The sequence below is a fragment of the Nicotiana tabacum genome, chromosome 3, assembly GCF_000715075.1.
Source record: "Nicotiana tabacum cultivar K326 chromosome 3, ASM71507v2, whole genome shotgun sequence".
Classification (NCBI taxonomy): domain Eukaryota; kingdom Viridiplantae; phylum Streptophyta; class Magnoliopsida; order Solanales; family Solanaceae; genus Nicotiana; species Nicotiana tabacum.
The window spans coordinates 151926223-151946161 of NC_134082.1; the positions used below are offsets into that span (position 1 = coordinate 151926223).

General features: G+C 37.4%; 2 protein-coding genes and 1 long non-coding RNA gene across 5 annotated transcripts; 2 read left to right on the forward strand and 1 right to left on the reverse strand.

The window, feature by feature from the left end:
• Nucleotides 1–8881: 8881 nt before the first annotated feature.
• LOC107785028 (akuammiline synthase 2-like) lies at nt 8882–12170 on the forward strand. Its single transcript, XM_016606246.2, has one exon. It carries the CDS (start codon nt 10156–10158, stop codon nt 11467–11469), a length of 1314 nt encoding a protein of 437 aa, XP_016461732.2. The 5' UTR covers nt 8882–10155; the 3' UTR covers nt 11470–12170.
• A 151-nt stretch (nt 12171–12321) lies between these two features.
• On the forward strand, nt 12322–16042 carry LOC107785029 (uncharacterized). Of its 2 annotated transcripts, XM_016606248.2 has the most exons (7): nt 12322–12829; nt 13610–14086; nt 14264–14413; nt 14536–14607; nt 14701–14748; nt 14840–15276; nt 15367–16042. In XM_016606248.2, exons 1-7 carry the CDS (start codon nt 12541–12543, stop codon nt 15979–15981), a joined length of 2088 nt encoding a protein of 695 aa, XP_016461734.2. In that variant the 5' UTR covers nt 12322–12540; the 3' UTR covers nt 15982–16042. The 2 variants fall into 2 exon arrangements, with proteins under 2 accessions (XP_016461734.2, XP_016461733.2); XM_016606247.2 differs by having other exon boundaries at nt 14840–16042.
• On the reverse strand, nt 12864–17113 carry LOC142179525 (uncharacterized). 2 transcript variants are annotated; one of them, XR_012707953.1, is made up of 3 exons: nt 16357–17113; nt 14951–15119; nt 12864–12899 (listed from the first exon to the last, which is right to left on the reverse strand). It is a non-coding gene; the product is annotated as an uncharacterized LOC142179525 (long non-coding RNA). The 2 variants fall into 2 exon arrangements; XR_012707954.1 differs by lacking the exon at nt 12864–12899 and adding an exon at nt 14355–14492.
• Nucleotides 17114–19939: the final 2826 nt, after the last annotated feature.

The following is a 19939-nucleotide window of genomic DNA, read 5'->3' on the forward strand; positions in this document are numbered from 1 at the left end:
TTGCTTACATCTCCTAGATCTGTATGATTTTTAAACGATTTGATTCTGTTTCTTTTATGTTTACAATATCCTTGCAACTCTTTACAAGAATCATCGATTTCAAAGTGTTTTCACCTTCTTCTCAAATTAGGGTTTTCAGAACTTTTTCTAAAACTTTGTTTAAATTGAATCTTTATGTTTAAACTTTTATCTCTTGCATATTTCGACTGATTCTCTGATTTTACTACTTTTTCAACTTGCCTATGTTGAAAACCCTAATTTCTTAGTTCTAATCTTAGGTTTCTGAGTTTTGTTTTGATAACTTGTCCACTTAATCTATATGTTTCTGTGATTCTATGATTTTACCCTATGATTGCTTGTTAAGATTCCTAATTATGGCTATCCCTGCCTATTGTGTGATTTTACCCTTTTGTTTACCAATATTTCTGATTCTTCACTTCTCATACATGTATCATGCCTATTCTACTAATTCAGACTATGCCCTACATGAATCCCCAATTTATATACGATTTTGTCCTGCTCGACCTCTTAGAATTCTGGGTTTTGCTTACTATGTGCTTGTTCTTATAAAGTTGTGCTAAATCAGTGCTATTTTCTATTTTGAATCTTTGAGTCTTTGTGATTAATCTTTCACTGATTTCGCATGATATCTCTACTGATTTTTAACCTTGCAAAATATTTTCTGACCTTATTCTGCGATCAATTATGCTATTAATTGATTTGTTAAGGTTTTTTCCTTGATTGAAATATGCTGAACCTAGCCTCTATTACATGTTGTGTACTTGTACTATGCAGAAAATATTTCCTTCGTTGTTATGCTCAGCTTTATACGATTTCCTTCCTTATTTGCCACATGTTTATTACCGTTTGAAGTTGACTCCTCAATTAAAGGGAGTACTTACCTTGATTTTGCTCTAATTGATTTTGAGTTCCATAATTACTGATGAACTTTGATTTTTACCTTATTTGCTACCTGCTTTCAAACTATATATACTCACTCTCTTATTAGCACAAGGACACGAATACTCTTGGTTCAAAAACTCTCTCTCACACTTAAAACTTCCCGCTCTCTTTTTGTGCTACTTGCTAGTACTCTAAGTTAGCCGGCTGCAAGCCAAGTCTAACCATTGTGTTCTCCTGCTCTTTCACTTTGCTTATTGTCTTCTTTAGTGGTATGTTCTAGTTTCAATTCAAAGTTCCAACCACAACATGATTCTTTTATTGCTTCAGTTCATCATGTTTCTAGTTTGCTTCTATTTATGATTTTGCTGTGAAAATTGGAGTTGATATGTTTACATTATTAGCATGTTATGTAGGGGTGGGCATTCGACCGGTTCGGTTCAATTTGAAGAAATTCAGTTCGGTTATTTGGTTTTGTAAAATTAGTAACCGAAACCGAACTGAAATAAGTTCAGTTCAATTCGATTTTTCTAATTTCGGTTTGTTTATTTCGGTTCGGTTTTCAGTTTGAACATTATCATATTGGATTCCTTCAATGTAATAATACGACCGGCGAATTAGTTGATTTTTCCCAAAACTTCGAAATTGTTGGAAATATTGTGTTTATAGAAAAAAATAGACTAAACTTTGCACACTTTATGGATCGTAAAATTCAAATATAGTGTAAATTACAACTCTGTGTGAAATTCTCCTGGTATCTATCATATATGCTATGGAAGTTTTAATAGACTGAAAGTCTTTAAGATTGGAAAGTCGATGGACTTACTTAATTGGGTTAAATTTTTGATAGATTGGACCTAATAGTATTAATTTATTACCTATGAGCTTAGCCTATATATAACTTAAAGAACATATACGTTAATAATTCGGTTTTTCGGTTAACCCAACTAAAAAACTTAATAACCGAAAATCGAACCGAAAAACCAAAATTTTAAAATTTTAAGCCAAAACCGACCGAACAAACCGAATAACCGAAACCAAATAAAAAAAATTCAGTTCGGTCGGTTTATTCGGTTCCCACCGAAATATGCCCACCCCTAATGTTATGTGCTTCCCTTCTTTAGGATCAGTGTATTACCCCTCTGTGTTGTTTCTGAGCATGTCTATACCAATTATCTCTACCTGTTATGCGCTTACCATCATATGCTCCATGTATCCCCAAATCCCCTGACCCCTGTTTGTGACTACTGAACTTGCTTTGGTTCCGTAACTCCTGACTGTGTATGAACCTGTCTTAAAGGTGTTGTGTTTGGACTTTTGTTCACTACTCCAATCTATTTTAAAACTGTCTCTGTTGTTTTACTAAATTATTTTCAAACAAACTTCCTTTTAATACAGTTTTATCCATTAAAACCTTTCAACTTGTGTCAAGCACTTTCACTCTACTCCTAAGTCAATAAGTTCTGCCCCCTCCACTATGTGTACTGCCTTGAGATCCTCTTGAGAACCCTCTGAACTCTGGCATACTGAAGCTGGCCCTTCCACACTGCACTTATTCAATTTTGGTTACCAATCTAGGTGTGAGCACTATCCGGGATCCTTGAGATCCTTAGAGAACTTTGATGCACCTAAACTATGACATTGTATATGGAATTGAGGCATTTGAGGCTACTGGAGGCTTTGGAAATCTGGACCTAATTGAAGGCTCCCTATAGAATAGCTTCTTATTTTTTTATTTACTTATATAATTCATTCATATGGTCTGTAATAACTTGTAAACCAATATTGGGGTAATTAGTGAAAGGGATGGGTAGCTACACGTTTATGGGGTAATACGGGTAGAAATCATGCTTATATGACTTTACATTTTAATCTAATTTCCTTACCAAGTAGAAATCATGCTTATAGGACTTTACATCTTGTCATGTTTATCTCGTCGTGATAGAAATCATGCCTATAGGTTTCAAATAATTCCGTAATGAAAATCATGTTTACAAGTCTTAAAATCATCCTAACAAGTAGATCCCATGCCTATAGGATATAATTTAACCCAGATTTTGTTATGACATGTGTTTATGTATGTTTCCATGTGTCATCATGCCTGCCAGTCCTTAAAATCAGTATTAAAGTTAGATATCATGCCTATAGGGAACCATACTAAAAATTCTGCCTGTCAATCTAAGCTAGTCTAAATAAAACAACTTAGTCCACGTTTTAGTTCACTTCTTGGTTTAATTAAGCGGATGATATTTTATGAAACAAGTTCTTTCAAAACTGCCTCAATTTACCATTAGATAGCATGCCTATGGGGATTAAAAGGTCCATTTTAAAACTCTTTTTGTTTCACTATAAGACGTAGTTATCAGTGTTCCGCGTAGACAAGCCTGTAGGGCGTTTCTTCAAAACTTGCAATTCTGAAACTGTTTTCTGTGACTTAATATTTTTCTGATCCTAACAGAATTTAAAAAAACCAATAGGCAACTACTAGGATCATAACTCCTCAGTTTATAAAAAAAAATTACTTGTCTTTTGCGTATTCACCTAGACATCCTACCTTAGGATACTGTTTAATAAAATCCCTTAATTGTGCTTGAGTCGTGCTATTTATGTTCCTTGTTTGAGGAGGAAAATTTGAGCCTCTAATTGCTCCCTTTTATCTTATGTGCTAAAAGTCATAATTGTTTTGTCTGTCGCCTTAGAATTTTTACCTTTAAAACCTTAGGGGTCTGTCTAGAACCACCTATAGGTAGAGGTCCTAAATCCCTCCAGGACCATTTAGAAGGGACGGGTAACAGCACGCAATAGAGATCGCTGACCAAACACTCGCTTTCAATGACCACTAAGGGGATGGGACGGGTAGATATGTGATATGATGACTATGCGCTAATGTCACATGTAGCCCCTCATCGAGGAAGTGTTTGCCGGACATTGTGTGAGATGATCCTATAGGTTAACCAACCTAGGACTCATGCTTTACCAAAATTTCCTTTTCTATTTAAAACCTTTGTTTTACAACTTGTTCAAAAAATCTTTATCTTATTACTTGAGTTACCCAACGTGCTTTACTTGCAATCTATTTGATTCAAATGTTTATTTATATGGACTAATTTGTGAATATAAGTTCGGCCAGGACCCATAGTTGTGGACCAAGAGGGGTGCCTAACACCTTTCCCTGGAGGTTATTTCGAGCTCTTACCCTAAATCTCTGGTAATGCAAACCAATCCAAGAGTTAATCACTCTAGGTGCCCTAACGCACCATAACTCGTTAGGTGGAGACTCTTCAAATACCCAATTTCCAAAAGATAATGAGTTATCAAACCTCATGGAATGTCGAAACCTGAACCTCTCTCCGCGGAGGGAAAAAGGGGGCACGACACAAGGTGTTGTCGATTTTTCCTCTTGTAAAACCATTTTCTAAGAGGAACTTTAACAGCATTTCATACCAAGCTCGAGGAGCCTGCTTCAACCCATACAATGCTTTGTCCAATTTAAACAGATATTCAGGGTGTTCATGACATTCAAACCCTGGAGGTTGCTTTACATAGACTTCTTCCTTAAGAAGTCCATTTAGAAATGCACTTTTGACATTCATTTGGAACAAAGTGAATTCCATATGAGATGCAAAAGCGATTAAGATTCTAATAGCTTCCATGCAAGCAACCGGAGCAAACGTCTCATCATAATCAATCCCTTCCTCCTGATTTTAACATTGAATCACTAGCTTAGCCTTATTCCTTGTAGTGTTTCCATTTTCCTCAAGTTTATTCCTGAATACCCACATGGTTCCTATAATGGTTCGATTTGAGGGTCTAGATACCAGGTGCCATACATTGTTCCTTTCGAACTGATGCAGCTCATCTTGCATGGTTGTAATCCAATCTGCATCTTTCAAGGCTTCCTTGATATTTTTGGGTTCTATTTGGGAAAGAAAGGCTGAGATGGCAAGAGAATTTCTGGCTTTTGATCTGGTTTGCACTCCAAAATCTAGATGGGTGATTATATTGTCAAGAGGATGGGAGCTTTTGTGTTTCCATTTGGGCATTTGAGGTTCATTTAGAGAGGAGCTAGGTATATCTGACGGGTTCCCATGTTCTTCTCTCAAGTACTTGTAGAGTACCCTCCAGTGCATCAACCACTCTTTCTTCAGCTTCAGTGGTTGTAATTGAGGTACCTGGTTCCCTTGAGAAAGAGGCAGCATTGTCTCCACTTGGCTATTTCACTTGGCTCATTATATCTGCCTTTCCATTTGTCATGTCAATGACTTCACCAGGAACCAGTAAGGGCTCTCCATCTTGATCATCTTTGGCACTTTTCTCACATGAGGGATAGGACTCATCGAAGATAACATGAACACTTTCCTCAACGCATTGAGTCCGCTTGTTGTATATCCTATAAGCTTTGCTTTGAGAAGAATACCCCAGAAAGATTTCGTCATCACTCTTGGCATCAAATTTACCAAGCTGATCCTTTCCATTGTTGAGAACATAATATTTGCATCCAAATGTTCTTAGGTGAGTCAGCTTGGGTTTCCTTCCATTCAGCAACTCATAGGGGGTTTTTTTCAGGAGAGATCTGATCATGCACCTGTTCACCAAGTAGCAGGCAGTATTGATAGCTTCATCCCAGAAGTTCTTTGCAATCCCACTGTCGATCAGCATTATTCTTGTTGTTTCTTCAAGGTTCTATTCTTCCTTTCCACAACTCCATTTTGCTGAGGAGTTCTTGGAGCTGAGAAGTTGTGAGTAATCCTATTTTCATTGCAGAATTCATCAAATTTGGCTTTGTCAAATTCTATTCCATGATCTGATCTAATACATGCGACTCTAGACTCCATCTTTCACCCCGATTTTCTTCACAAATGCCACAAATACCTCAAAGGTTTCATCTTTTGTTCTAAGAAAAAGAGTCCATGTGAATCTAGAGTAGTCATCCACTATCATAAAAATGTATCTTTTTCCTCACTTTTTGCACTCTCATAGGGCCACACAGATCCATATGCAGAAGATCGAGTGGCTTTGAGGTGCTGACATCCTTTTTAGACTTAAAAGAGGACTTCACATGCTTTCCTCTATCACAGGCATCACACACTTTCTGTACCTTGAACTTTGACATGGGCAGACCACGGACCAAGTCCTTCTGAATTAGTTTATTCAGAAGAGAGAAGCTTGTGTGCCCTAATTTTCTATGCTAGAGTTTAGCATCATCATTAACAACTTTCAGACAACTCAGATCACCACTTTGTATGGACTCGAAATCATCAACATAAATATTCTTGTATCTTTTGGCCGTAAGTACCACTTCACCAGTTACCAGATTAGTAACTGTACATATTTTGGACAAGAACTCTACCTTGTTACCTTTATCACAGATCTGAGAGACACTTAAGAGACTGTACTTAAGACCATTGACATAGTACACATTCTCAATAGAGTGAGTGAGTAATTTCCCGACTTTTCCAACTCCAAGAATGTACCCCTTTTTCCCATTGCCAAAGGATACACCCCCTCCTTGCAGGGCTTTTAGTGAAAGGAAGTCCATGGTGTTCCCAGTCATGTGCTTTGAACATCCACTATCCATGAATCATTGCTGAGTACTTCCTTTCACTGTTTCCTACACAAGGAATTTAAGAGTTAGTTTTAGGAACCCAAACAAGTTTGAGTCCCTTGTAGTCGGCAAGAAGATGAATAAGAGCTCTCTTGGTCCATGTAGGTAATATGCATTTTTTGTGGGTGGCACCTGGTCCCTTTTTAGTAGTTACATTTTCAGTAAACACTTGGTTTTTCTGAATGGACCGGATCCTAGCTTGGCAGTTTTTCTTGAAATGCCAATTGTTCCCACAGTGGGTACACAACCAGTTGTCTGGTACATTAATATACTTGCTATGGGAGTTGTAAGGAATTTTCTCCCTTTGGAACCCTACTCCCTGCCTGTTTCCACCATTATTAACATACATGGCAGTGATAACTTTTGAGGACTAGGTCCATTTTAGGGACTTTTCACGATCATTTTTTACTCTTTTCAGTTCAGTTTGGAGATGTTTGTTTTTCTCAGGTTCAACACACAGGCTAGTTCTCATAGCTTTCAACTCGTTTTCAAGCCTAATGTGTGCCTCATTGGCTACCTCTTTTCCTTTTCCAGAATTTCCAGGTTTACACTCAGTACCTAGTCCTTGTATTGTTTCCCTCAGGTCTGCAATTACTACCAAGAGATCATCTCTTTCTTCCTCAATCTCAGTCACTCTCTTTACTAGGGCCTCTTTTTCTTTACTAAAGTTCTCAATGGTTTCCTTATGGTCAACAACTACCACCACTAAGTCATCTCTTTCATGTTCTATGTTAGCAATTTTTCAGTTAAAATAGACTTTTCTCTCTCCAACTCACAAATGGTTTCCTTCAGATCAACTAAAACACTACCAGATCATCTCTAGTTTGTTCAACTGCTCCTAGCTCTAAGGTCAAGGCATCCTTATCTTCCACAAGACTATGATAGGCATCAATCAGTACACTAGCTAGAGACATGAGTTTCTTAGGAGAGTAGGATTTCAAATTTCTCTAAACATCCCTAAAATTTACCTCACTGTTGTCATCGTCTTCATTATCGTCTGATTGGGCCATCAAAGTAAATATTGAATCATATTCATTTGCCTCACTTTCAACTACCATCATGGAGTTGTCACCTGCATCAGTTTTATCTTCAGTCTCACTAGAGGAGTCTCCCCATGTTGCAAGAGCCTATTTTACCATATTGTCAGCAGATCTCTTCCTTTTGAAGTGCTCATCAAGAATCGGGTTCCTCTTGGTCACTTTCTCAGGGTTGTACTTAGAGTGTTCTTACTTCAGGAGAGGACAATCTTTGATGAAGTGCCCTGGCTTTCCACACTTGTGGCAGAGATCATAGTTCTTTGGTTTGCTGGAGTTGCCCCTTTTCAGTATTCCTCCATTTCTTCTGACCATCTTCTAAAACCTTTTGGTTAAGTAAACCATATTACTGTCCTCCTCACTCGAATCATTGCTTTCAGCTTTGAGTATCAGGTTCTTTTCTTTCTTTGGGTCTCTTATTTTACTGTCTATCTTCCTCTTCATCTCGTAGGTCTTCAGATTTTCAACCAACTCGTCTATGGTCAGCTCCTGCAGGTCCTTTGCTTCAGTAATAGCATTCACCTTGCTTTCCCAAGAACTGGACAGGATATTGAGAATTTTCCTCACTAGCTTGTTCCTAGGAATGATTTCACCAAGTGAGTGCAACTCATTTATGATGGAGGTGAATCTTGTGTGCATATCTTGAATAGATTCATCGTCTTTCATCCTAAAGAGTTCATACTCGGTAGTGAGCATATCGATCTTAGATTGCTTTATTTAAGTGGTTCACGTATGTGCTGTTTGCAAAACTTCCCATATCTCTTTAGCGGTTTCAAAAGCAGAGATTCTATTGTATTCATCAGGTCCTATTCCACAGACCAAAATTTTCTTGGTACGAAAATTTTTCTCCACAACTTTCTTGTCTGCATCCGTATATTCTTTTCTGGTCGTTGGCGTGGTCAATTGAAGGTCTCCAACTACCTTTGTTGGGATGTAAGGACCATCACATATGACATCCCACAACTCAGAATCTTCGGTCATGATAAAATCATGCATTCTTATCTTCCACCACCCATAGTATTGCCCATTGAACCTGGGTGGTCTGTACGTAGATTGACCTTCTTCAAAATTTGGTGGAGCAGCCATACAGATCCTTCCTAGGTGTTATCCTGATAGGAGGAACCTGCTCTAATACCAATTGATAGTTTATATGAGTCCACCAAATTATAGAGTACCAGGTCCTCTATGAGTTTCCACTGAGAGTTCTAATAAAACTGTAAGTAAATAAGACAGGGAGTTTTATGTGGAAAAATCCCTGCTCAAGGGGATAAAAAACCAAGACCTACACTGGTAGGATTTCAACTTCACTATAAGTAACTTTTAGATTACAACCTATGGAATCTAGGAATTAAACTCTTAATCCCTCACTAACTTGTAATACACCTATTACAAGCCACTTTGCAATATACCTATTACAACGACTTCAACTCCTGACTAACTCTAGTCACGACACAAACACAAAGGGTTTATGATTTTACAAAGAGGTTCCTAAGTAACGCTTCTAGCTAAGTAATTTAGGAATTACAATAAGAACAATAACAAAGATACAACTCAACTAAGGACAACAAAATACTAGATTTAGGAACTGGTCCGTAGTAGAGTTTAACTTTGTTCTTCAGGCTCTTGAGAATTTAGTTCACTGTTTGCAGAAGGCTTGAATGCTTGAAGTGAATTCTCATGTGTTCAAATGATATTTTGTTATAATGCTCTTGTTAATACACCTTTGATGACATCACTTGAATGATGTAAGCATTTGGTTGGTCAAAAGGCAAGTGACTGCAAAACTGCTGCACTGTGTGCACTGTTTCTGTGGCAGTCACTTTCCAGCTGTGCACAGTTGACTTTCGTACTGCTGTCAAGGAAACACAAGGGATCAGGTCCTTGTCTTGTTTCTCTATTTTCTAACCTTGCAGTAGTTTACATTAGCTGGAGTCCTGACTGAAATCCGTTCATTTCTAATGTATACTAAGTGTGTCAGGTTCCCTAATTGGTTCTTGACAATACATTTGTTAGATCATCAAAACATAAGGCAAAGACATTAAAAACCCATCAGGATCAGAGTGAATAAAAGTACTAAACACTGAGCTCGACGCTAGCTCCAGGACATTTATAGTTTAGCTATAAAAAAAAAGGACATTTATAGAATTTAAAATTAACCATCCTCTTTCTCATCGCTTAGAAATGAAAAGTTGCACACAAATCAACGAGCCTTTAGGTTAATGAATGCATTCCACTTTCTCATACAAAGTAACATGTTCCTCTTCTCATACAAAGTAACATGTTCCTCTTTTATTAAATTAAAATAATGTAATAAAACTAGGAGTAATAAATGAACAAATCTAATTAATAAAAAGGATACTCTCAACTCTCCTCCAATGCAAGTTATATACATGTGAGGTGTTTTATTTCTTACCTCGATCATGCTCAAGCTCCTCTTTGATCACATGTTTCATTTCAACTTGTATTAATTTGCATTAGCTTGAATATTACTCTATTAGATCTTTTAAAAGTCTCCAAGAATATCATAATGGACCAAAGTGACATATCAAACCAGCTTGAATCAACGATTTTTCAAAACTAGTGTAAGCTATCATCGTTTGCTTAGCTCTATTAGCAATGGAAACCATTATCCTCTCTAAGCAAAAAGTGAAGCCATCCAAACCAACACCTCCACACCTGAAAAACCACAAACTATGCTTTTTAGACCAAGTTCAACCGCCAGTAAGAATCAAAACTATCCTCTTCTACGAAAACACCACACCCGCACAAAATCAAAATAACCTCAAGAACGCCCTTTCTGAGACACTAACTCTCTTCTATCCACTTGCTGGTGAACTGAAAGAAGGTTCAACTTTTGTAGACTGCAATGACACTGGAGTTGTTTACGTTGAGGCTCAAGCGAAGACGTGTCTTAGTTATTTTCTTGAGAACCCTGATCTCTCACAACTCAAGAAACTGATGATAGATGTTGAATGTCATTTTGTTTCTTTTCAGGTTACTAGATTTGAATGTGGAGGGATGGCGATCGGGGCAAGTATGTTTCATTTAGTCTCAGATGCAAACACAATGAGTGCATTCCTCAACACTTGGGCTAACATTGCACGAGAGAGGATCATGCCATTGGCTTCTCTTGATTTCACATCATCATCGCTACTCTTTCCCCCTCAGAACCATTTACCACAAGATTTAATATTTCTCAAAACTTTATTTTTCAAGGAGGGAGATCAGTTTCTCCAACGAAGATTCGTGTTTGATTCCAAAGCAATAGCAGCCATTAAATTGAAAGGTGGATCCAGTAGTACTGTGCCTAAGCCGACACGTGTGGAGGCATTGACAGCTTTAATATGGAAGCATATGATGTTAGCAAGTAAAGCAGTAAAGGGAAGCTCAAGTCCCAGCTGCATGCTAAATCATGCAGTGAATTTAAGGCCAAGGCTGCACCCACCATTGCCTAATGCTTCTGGGAATGTAGTTTGGTTTGCAACTACATTCTACGAGTCAGAAATAACGAGTGATAATATTGATCTGTCTCATCTTGTGGGATTAGTGAGAGAAGTGTTTGAGACCTTTTCAAATGGTGAAAACTTGAAGGAATTGGAAGGTGATGCGTCTTTTACTTATCTAGTGAATTTGGCCACAGATACTATTAACTCTTTTGGCAAAGTAGATAACTATATGTTCACAAGCTGGTGTCGTTTTGGACTTGACGAAGTTGATTTTGGATGGGGAAAACCTATTTGGGTGGCTCCTCTCTTGGATCCTACTTGTTCATTGGGACATGTCCAAATTGTTATTCTTGTGGAAAGTGGACGGAGTAGTGATGGAATTGAGGCCTGGATCCTTAGAAATAAGGAGGAAATTCTTGAGTTGGAGAATGATGAGGAATTTCTGCAATATGCATCTCCAAATCCTAGCATCTGTATCCCTTGAATATTGTTCTTTTCTTTCACAGCATGCCGCTTGAATTGTTCTCCCAACTTTGAAGTTAATTTAGTTTCTTGTTATTAATAATATGAAATAACTTCTCTTTGTGTTAATCCGAACTTATCCAGTTTAATATAGCACGTAGTCCGTAGTTTTAATTTTTCTTTATTGGTTCCCTTACTAGAGGAGACAACTCCATTTACTAAACTACCTCATTATCTAAGTAAAAGAGTTTAATGTTAGAAAGGGTTAAGTTATAATTTTTTTAGATTAATAATAAATAAATGAAAAAAATGGTTACAAGAAAATCAAAATAAGGGAGATAAACATATAAAGCCAAACCTGAGGGATAACACCATAAAATCAAAAATCCTCTTTACATTTGTAAATTTCGTGCTCCGCTGATCTAAGACACATAAAATGCAATCACGAGTGAGTGATATATTTCATTCCGAATTCCAGTAAATAATATGTCGGCAAAATGTGCTTGATCAACAAAATTGATAGGATTCATAATAACGCAAAATCTCTCCATGGTAAATGGACCCCGCAAAAGGAGGCCTCATTCACCCAAAAGAAAAATGCAAAACAGAAAAATAAAAATAAAAGCAAACATAAAGCCAAAAAAAGATAGTGCTAATACGTAGTAAATTAAACGCGGGAGATAGCAACCGTATGAAAGCACAGAAAGAAGAAAAAATCCAAAAGTTGAGAGTGAATATGGCGATCTTGAAAAAGTGCAGCAGCAGAATAGGCCAAAATAATAAGTACCACACTTGGCAAGATCAAGATGTATTTTCCGTGTTAATCTCCAAGTTTCGAAGAACCTGTGGATGGGACCATTAAACAGTGACATGTAAATGAGAAATTTCTTTGTAACTTTTCAGTTGACTAACTTTGACAACATGCAAAGAGGAAGTTCCAATGAAATTTTCAGTGGACATGAGCTGCATCATGACTTAAAAGACCTCAACAGATTTGTGAGGAAGTCAACAACTTCAAGTTCCAAGTGAAGAACAAAAGAGATAAGCAACAAAATTCTACGTCAAAACCTCAAAGTGTATGTAGAGTTTTAACATGGAAAACATCCAAAAACTACAACTGGAACGTACACTTTCAATTCCAACATGTTTCCCGCAGAGAAACTCAGTACCAAGCACTACACCAACATCAGAAGGGGTATCTTTGAGAAACAGCAGCTTCAATACAAGCAGCTTTACTCCGCAGCATGATGTTGCAATTCAATTAAATCAGGGAATTAGTCAAGCTGATTCTACAGTGCTGCCTTCTCCCATTCAAACGGAAGCTGTCTCTAGGCCTATCGCTCCTGCTCCTCAGACACTTCCCACTTCCTTCCTCAGGCCCAGTTAAGCAAAAAATATTTCTCAATGCTTTTAGTTTCTATATATGCTTTGTTTTTGTATAATGGGGTGAACCTCGGAAAGGTAAAGGTTAGTCACGAAGTCAGATTATGGACGTGCTCTAGAATATATGTTAGGATTTAACTTACACACATTCACATTGTAAATATTTTTTGCATTATTAGTGCACTTTAACCTGATGTAATAGGTTATTACCAGCTTCCTTTTCCAAGTAATTAATACTAATAGTTATCTACTTATCTTTTAGGTGATTACGCTTCCCGTGTCTAGAAGTTAAACCGTGTTATATCTTCTCCAAGAGTATAGAATTTATCCTATCCTATGGCATGTTGAACATAGACCCCAGCCTATCCCTTATGTGAGTCTATCCTACACCTCTATGCTACCCGGTTAGGCCCGAACATTTGGGTCAGTTCACATATCACCTAATCCACTTGCTCTCATACAAAAAGTATGTTGAACAAGCTACAAAAACCATATCTAGATAAATCAAAAAAAAAAAGTAACAAGCATCAATTTTAGCCAATATCTATCAGCTGAAACAACAGACAGATATGGTGAGTTCTCAGGAAATGGAGAATCAGATATACTTAACTGAACCATGAACATGGATAATCATCTATAAGAAAGAAAGCCTGTAAGAGAACTTCACAAAGAGCCTCCTCTATGAAACAAAATACAACCAATGAGAGCGGGAAAGAGTAGATTCTCATCTTTCTTTTTTCACATGATTAATTAACAGAGTAAAGTCATACCACTTGCAGGGACTAAACCTATAAACCTTACCATGTATGTGCCACTTTGCCAAGCAGCACTAGGAGGTGATTGGGAGAAGGCTAGAGAATTTTTCAGTCTGCACCCTGGTGCAACATCTGCCAGGATTACCAAAGGGTGGGAGACTGCTCTTCATATTGCAGCCGGGGCTAACAAGGTTCAGTTTGTTGAAGAACTGGTTAAACTTATGAGTCCACTGGAACTGGCACTGCAAAACAAATATGATAATACTGCACTTTGCTTTGCTGCTGCATCTGGACTCACAAGGATCGCAAAAGTTATGGTAATGAAAAATCAATTCTTGCCAATAGTGAGGGGCAGCAAGGGAGTCACACCACTGCACATGGCTGCTCTACTAGGGCACAGAGAGATGGTGTGGTATCTTTATTCAGTGACAGATCATCAGTATCTATGCAAAGACGACTATATCAGCCTGCTGATTGCTACTATAAACTCCAATCTATTTGGTAAGAACATATTCCGGTTCCAAATTGCTTTTCGAAAATGAGATCTTGATAAATTTAATATGGCCAGTTACTTGTTTCGATAAATTAGTATGGCCATTTATGTTATTGCACAACCAACGTAAAGTTGAACTCTCAGAGGAACTTAAAACAGCTATTTACTTACATCGCTGTTAACAGATGTTGCTTTACATATACTTCAGCACATGCCTGAATTAGGCATTGAACGAGATCAAAATGGAGACACAATACTTCATGTTTTAGCACGAAAGCCCTTGGCATTTTCTGACAAAATTGGACTTGGTATCTGGCAAAGATTTCTTTACGCATGTAAGTTCTCCATTTCTATCCAAATCGAAATGAATTAAGATATATATTTATATATCATTAGACCAATGGAACATCCTGCCTGTTCCCAAAAAAAAATAAAAAATTAATGGAACTTCCTATAGATGTCTCTGTTCATTTACAGAATAGATCAAGCAACATGTCCAGCGGATCAAGGATAAAAAATAACACTAAGGGTATGTTGTATACTTGTCCCAGTTGAGACATTTATTTTCTCTGTAATAGCATTTCTATAACCAACTAATCCTAAACATTTTGTGAAATTGCAGCTAGCGCGTTCATCACAAGGGTAGTTCAGCATCTACTAAAAACATTAGGTATGGCACATATGACGTGGTCCCAAGTTCTAGATTATTATTCTCTGTACCTGTAAAACTAAATACCTAATCTGCAATTTTTCAACACTAGGAATCAAAGAAGTTCTGGAGACAAAATTAATGCACTTACAAGCACTTGAATTGGTAAAATGTTCATGGAAAGAAGTTCTCTTGTTGAATGATTCACAAATAGGGAACTTACTTAGAAGTCCGTCGCGGCCATTGTTTGTAGCAGCAGAGTTGGGAAATTTTAAGTTCATAGTTGAGCTTATTCAGTCTTATCCAGATCTCATTTGGAAGGTTGATGAGGAAAGCCGGAGCATCTTTCACATTGCAGTCATTCACCGCCAAGAAAAGATCTACAAACTTATCTACAACATAGGAGCACACAAGGATATAATTACGTCCTATAAAAGTAGAATTAATGAGAACATTTTACACTTGGCAGCAAAGTTGGCTCCTACAAATCGACTTGGTATTGTTTCAGGTGCAGCACTCCAGATGCAGCGGGAGTTATTGTGGTTCAAGGTAATTTCCACATCTGGTGAAATGCTGCTTCCCTATTACGTATACTCTCTTTCTATATTTCATAAGATATTACTTCTTATCATTCCAAAGGAAGTTAAGACAATTGTTCAAGCCTCATATAAGGAGATGAGAGACTCAAAAGGTCGAACACCTGGAATGTTGTTCGCTGAAGAACACAAGGAATTGGTCAAAGAAGGAGAGAAGTGGATGAAGGAAACTGCATCATCTTGCATGCTTGTTGCTGCACTAATTACAACAGTAATGTTTGCAGCAATCTTTACCGTGCCAGGAGGGAACAACGATGATACAGGCACCCCCATTTTTCTTAAAGAGAAAACATTCATTCTTTTCTCTATAACAGATGCACTAGCACTGTTTTCTTCAGTAACCTCTATATTGATGTTCTTGTCCATCCTCACTTCACGCTATGCCGAAGAAGACTTCCTGAGTACTTTACCAAAAAGGTTAATCCTTGGCTTCATCACGCTCTTTGTTGCTATAGCAGCGATGCTAGTAGCATTTAGTTCAAGTTTTTTCATCGTACTTGGGCATCAAATGGCCTGGATTATCATCCCAGTGGCAGTACTTGCTAGTATTCCCATAACTTTATTTGCATTTCTGCAATTTCCTCTCTTGGCTGATATGATCAGATCTACCTATGGCTCAGGAATATTCACTTTTACAAGTAAAGATACGATTTATTGATTTTTACAAGTTCACAGGTGCAAGAGCTCCAAAATATAATTTTTCAATCTTTTTTATGAAAGAGTGCCTTGAAATTGGAAAGGTTCCAGGTACTTGCAACAAAAGCAGTTCTGTATCATTGCAATTAAGCCCATGAACTTGCCCTTCCAGACTTCCGCAGTCCAGCCATTTGGAAGAAGAAAAAAAAAATCCTCCAATAGCAGTAATAATAAAGCAGAAGTCTTGCCTCATTTCTAAATCTTAATAAATGGACGGACTTGCTGAGAATTTTAGGAAAAGCTCCGTATATCCCTATGCATTTGCACAAATTACTAGATAAAAAAATACCAGCAATTACAATGTAATATCTTCAAAATCTGAAGACTACAAACTAACCTTGAATCTGATAAGAGAGACCTCCTCGCCGGAGCTACATTAACCTTGTCGGAAATTCTTCCAAATGAACTACTCGGCGAGCTCAATAACTCACTCTCCGAGCCCGTGGCGGAGGCAGGATCTCCACGAAGGGGTTCAAAAGGGAATTGAACTCATGAACTTATGTAGATTTTGAACCCCTTGACCACTAAACTACACTTTTGGATTGTGTTAAGGGGTTCAAAACTTAATATATAGAGGTAAAAAACAGATTTTGCCTTATATACCCCTTGCGCCCCCCTAAATCCGCCCCTGCTCCGAGCCCGTAAAACCGGAATATACCAGTATCACCCATTGCCGTTTCATCGACTAAATTTAACCTGAGAAGGATTAATCGGAAATTGATCGCCGATTTCTTCCACGGTAATAAACGCGGGAGTATTTGAGATTGAGGAAACTTGGAAAGTAAATTCTAGTTAGCCCCTTATTGGCAATCGAATTGGATCCCTAAGTCACCAAATAGACAACTTGTGGAGGGCCCTCTTGCAATAAACTTACCATCAAAGATATTTGGGTTAATAATAATTGGGAGCTACGGAAAATCTCCTTCAATCCTCCCAAACAAACTAGGAACTATATCCTAGCATTACACCTTAGGACATGCTCAAGCGACACTTTGATTTGGGATCTAACTGGGGATGAAATTTTTTCTTCTAAAAGTTATTATAAACTAATTAACCCCAGCAATCAAAATTCAAGGGACTTTAGTTGGATTTGGGCAATGGCCTTGATCCTATCTCTGGTTTGCTTCTTTTCTATGAGTAGGCATTTTATCTGATCGCTACATATCTCGCTACATCGATCATATTGGTATAACCATAGATCCTACATGTCCGGTGTGTAAAAATGATAAGGAAACAATTGAGCATACTTTTACCAACTGCAAGCAGTCCTCAATTACTAGAACACAAGGGGTTTTAATGCCTCTCCAAATCATAACACTGTCTCATTGGCCGCAAAACATTAAAAATTTGAATAACACCACTCCCTCCCCTTATCTCACGTGGAAAGATCTATATCCGTTTGTCCTATAGAGCATTTGGCTCAACCGTAATAACAACAATCACTCTAATACGAGCTACAACTTTAATCCTAAACACGCTATGGCCCTAGTAACTGAGTATAAGCTCCACTGTTCTTTTTCATGCAATTAAAGTTGCATGGCACAAGCCCTACCCAAACCTCTACAAACTCAATATAAGTTAGGAGTTTTAGGAGGTGTATTCAGAAATCATAATGGTAGCTGGAAAATGGTCTTCCAACATCAAAGCCCAGCAAGTTCACCTCTTCAGGCTGAGCTAGAAGCACTACAGGAAGGTTTCAATGTAGCTCTAACGAAGGGATATACTCCATTGATCATTGAAACAGACACAACACAAGTAATCAAACTATTAAATTCTGATTGTCCTTCTCACGATATGATTATATACACTTGCATGTGGTTAATGCTCCAGCTGAAGTAGCCGTCAATCATCCATAATTTCAGGGAAGGGAACAAAATAGCCCATAAGGTGGCAAAGGAAGCTCTTAATGGTGCAAAGGAACATCAACTCCTAGACAGACCGCCCCATTATCTTACAAATAATATGACTACAGATAGGGCGGGATGAGTTTATTTTGTTAAAACTATTAGTACTGAAGTATGTTGTAAGCTAGCCAACTTGGGCAATACAAATGTCCTTAAGGCATGGAGTTTTCTGGATGATGTAATAAATAATATTCCGTAGCTTATAAATATATTATCTCCTTTTTGTCAAAAAAAAAAAGAGATGGAAAACCCTCTTAACCCCAGTGACGGAATCTTCAAAAACTCAAAAATGACCCTCGATACAACCGAAGGATCTTATAAGTTTTGGATTCGAGTTTTAAAATAAAATTATCTTTGTTAGGGAGGTCGAATTAATTAAACCCCAATAGGAATTACAAATGAAAAAAGTAATAGCTTGCGTGGACAATTGTTATGTATATTTTCGTAATGTATTGTATCATTTTGATGTATACGGTATTTGGATAGTGTTTGTCATCGTTTTATGATATCTTGCACCAATAATATGAAGAATAAACTTACAATATTATAAACAAAAAATAAAGTACGAATTATAATTATTATATAAAAAGTAGGATAAAGGATAAAATAGGATTATTCAATAATAAGGAAAAGCAAGATGGGAAAAAAATAAGGTAACGACATTGTTTGACCAAAAAGTATGAATCTTCGGTTAAACTAATTATTTTGTATAATGAGGGGTTAAACCTAGTTAATGATAATATTCCTAGATTTATAACTAGTTAGCACAAATAACATAAACTAGTGTTGGTGGGGGATTAAATGCAGTGTGAATTTAATATTTCAAGAGGAGTCATGATAGAAGAATATCAAGCAATAAATAACAACTAATGGCATTAACGTAAATAAGAAGAATGATTCACCCAATATTGAATGAAGTGGAGGATTCTTTTTTCTAACAGTGATGAGTGAGACAAATCCTAGAATATTGGAACTATTCTCGGATTTGATGGAAAAATATGGAATAATGGATGGTAGAATCTTATTAGAAATATAGTATTTGTATCTTTTCTAGAGAGAGAGTCTTCTTCTCAAAAAGGGTTCTTATCAGAAAATGTTACATGCCCTTTCCCCTTATCTCTTTTTCTATTTATATGGGACATATCCCCAAAAACCCTAAAAGTATAAGTACAGAGAATATTCGATGGAATATTCTCTTAAATATCTTATTACAAAAACTAGCCCCGTTAGTACTGTCCTTGATACTTGACCTCGGCTGTTATTGAGGGCGGCTTTAAGCCCCACTATTTATTAGTCGACCTCGGCCATATTACTTTCTATAATACTACTTCACGCTAAACCCCAAGGGGGCAGATTTTGACCTATACAGTTAGTTCTTCCGCTTATTGATGCCAACCTCAGACGACCTCGATGAGCGGACTCTATTAGTTATGGTTTAAAAGTTTAGACGAGTAGTTCTAGTAGTAGTGTTTCTGACAAGGTGGTAACATGGCCTTCCGTGAGTCGCAGCCTAGTGTCGAGTCGATTCAGAATGACGTCATGTCTTCATGCATCATTATTACGCATTTTTCCAATACTTTGCATCATTTCCCGTGCCTCTACTGCTTCGATTCCTGAGCTGGGTAACGACGGTTGGCTTTCTCGATGTTGATTCCTGAGTTCTTATAAATAGGGATACAAAATCCTTTGCTTTACTCTTTGCAATCTAAGTATTGGACTTCCATATCTTCTTCTTCATTATTTATTCAGAATCCTTGCCCTCTTGATATTACTTCTGCATCATTATTCTCACTGATTTTGGTGGCTTTTGCTACTTTTGACTCTTCTGAATTTTCATCTCCTTTATTCATAAACAAAGATGGTTAACGTGTCATCTAGTTTATTGGGGGTACTTGACCCTGTTTCCTTGGCAGTGTGCCTGCCTCCCCATGACGATGGGGTTGCCATTGTTGCTGATGATGATAGCTTTCCTACGGTGGAGGAAATAATCCCTCGTAGGGAGAAGGCTAGATCTGA

Excerpts from the sequence above, each read along its gene's own strand:
- LOC107785028 (XM_016606246.2), top strand. The coding sequence starts at position 10,156 with ATGGAAACCATTATCCTCTCTAAGCAAAAAGTGAAGCCATCCAAACCA.
- LOC107785029 (XM_016606247.2), top strand. The coding sequence starts at position 12,541 with ATGGAAAACATCCAAAAACTACAACTGGAACGTACACTTTCAATTCCA. Across the intron at positions 12,830-13,609 it reads CACTTCCTTCCTCAGGCCCA|GGACTAAACCTATAAACCTT; the intron begins GTTAAGCAAAAA and ends TACCACTTGCAG. Across the intron at positions 14,608-14,700 it reads GATAAAAAATAACACTAAGG|CTAGCGCGTTCATCACAAGG; the intron begins GTATGTTGTATA and ends GTGAAATTGCAG.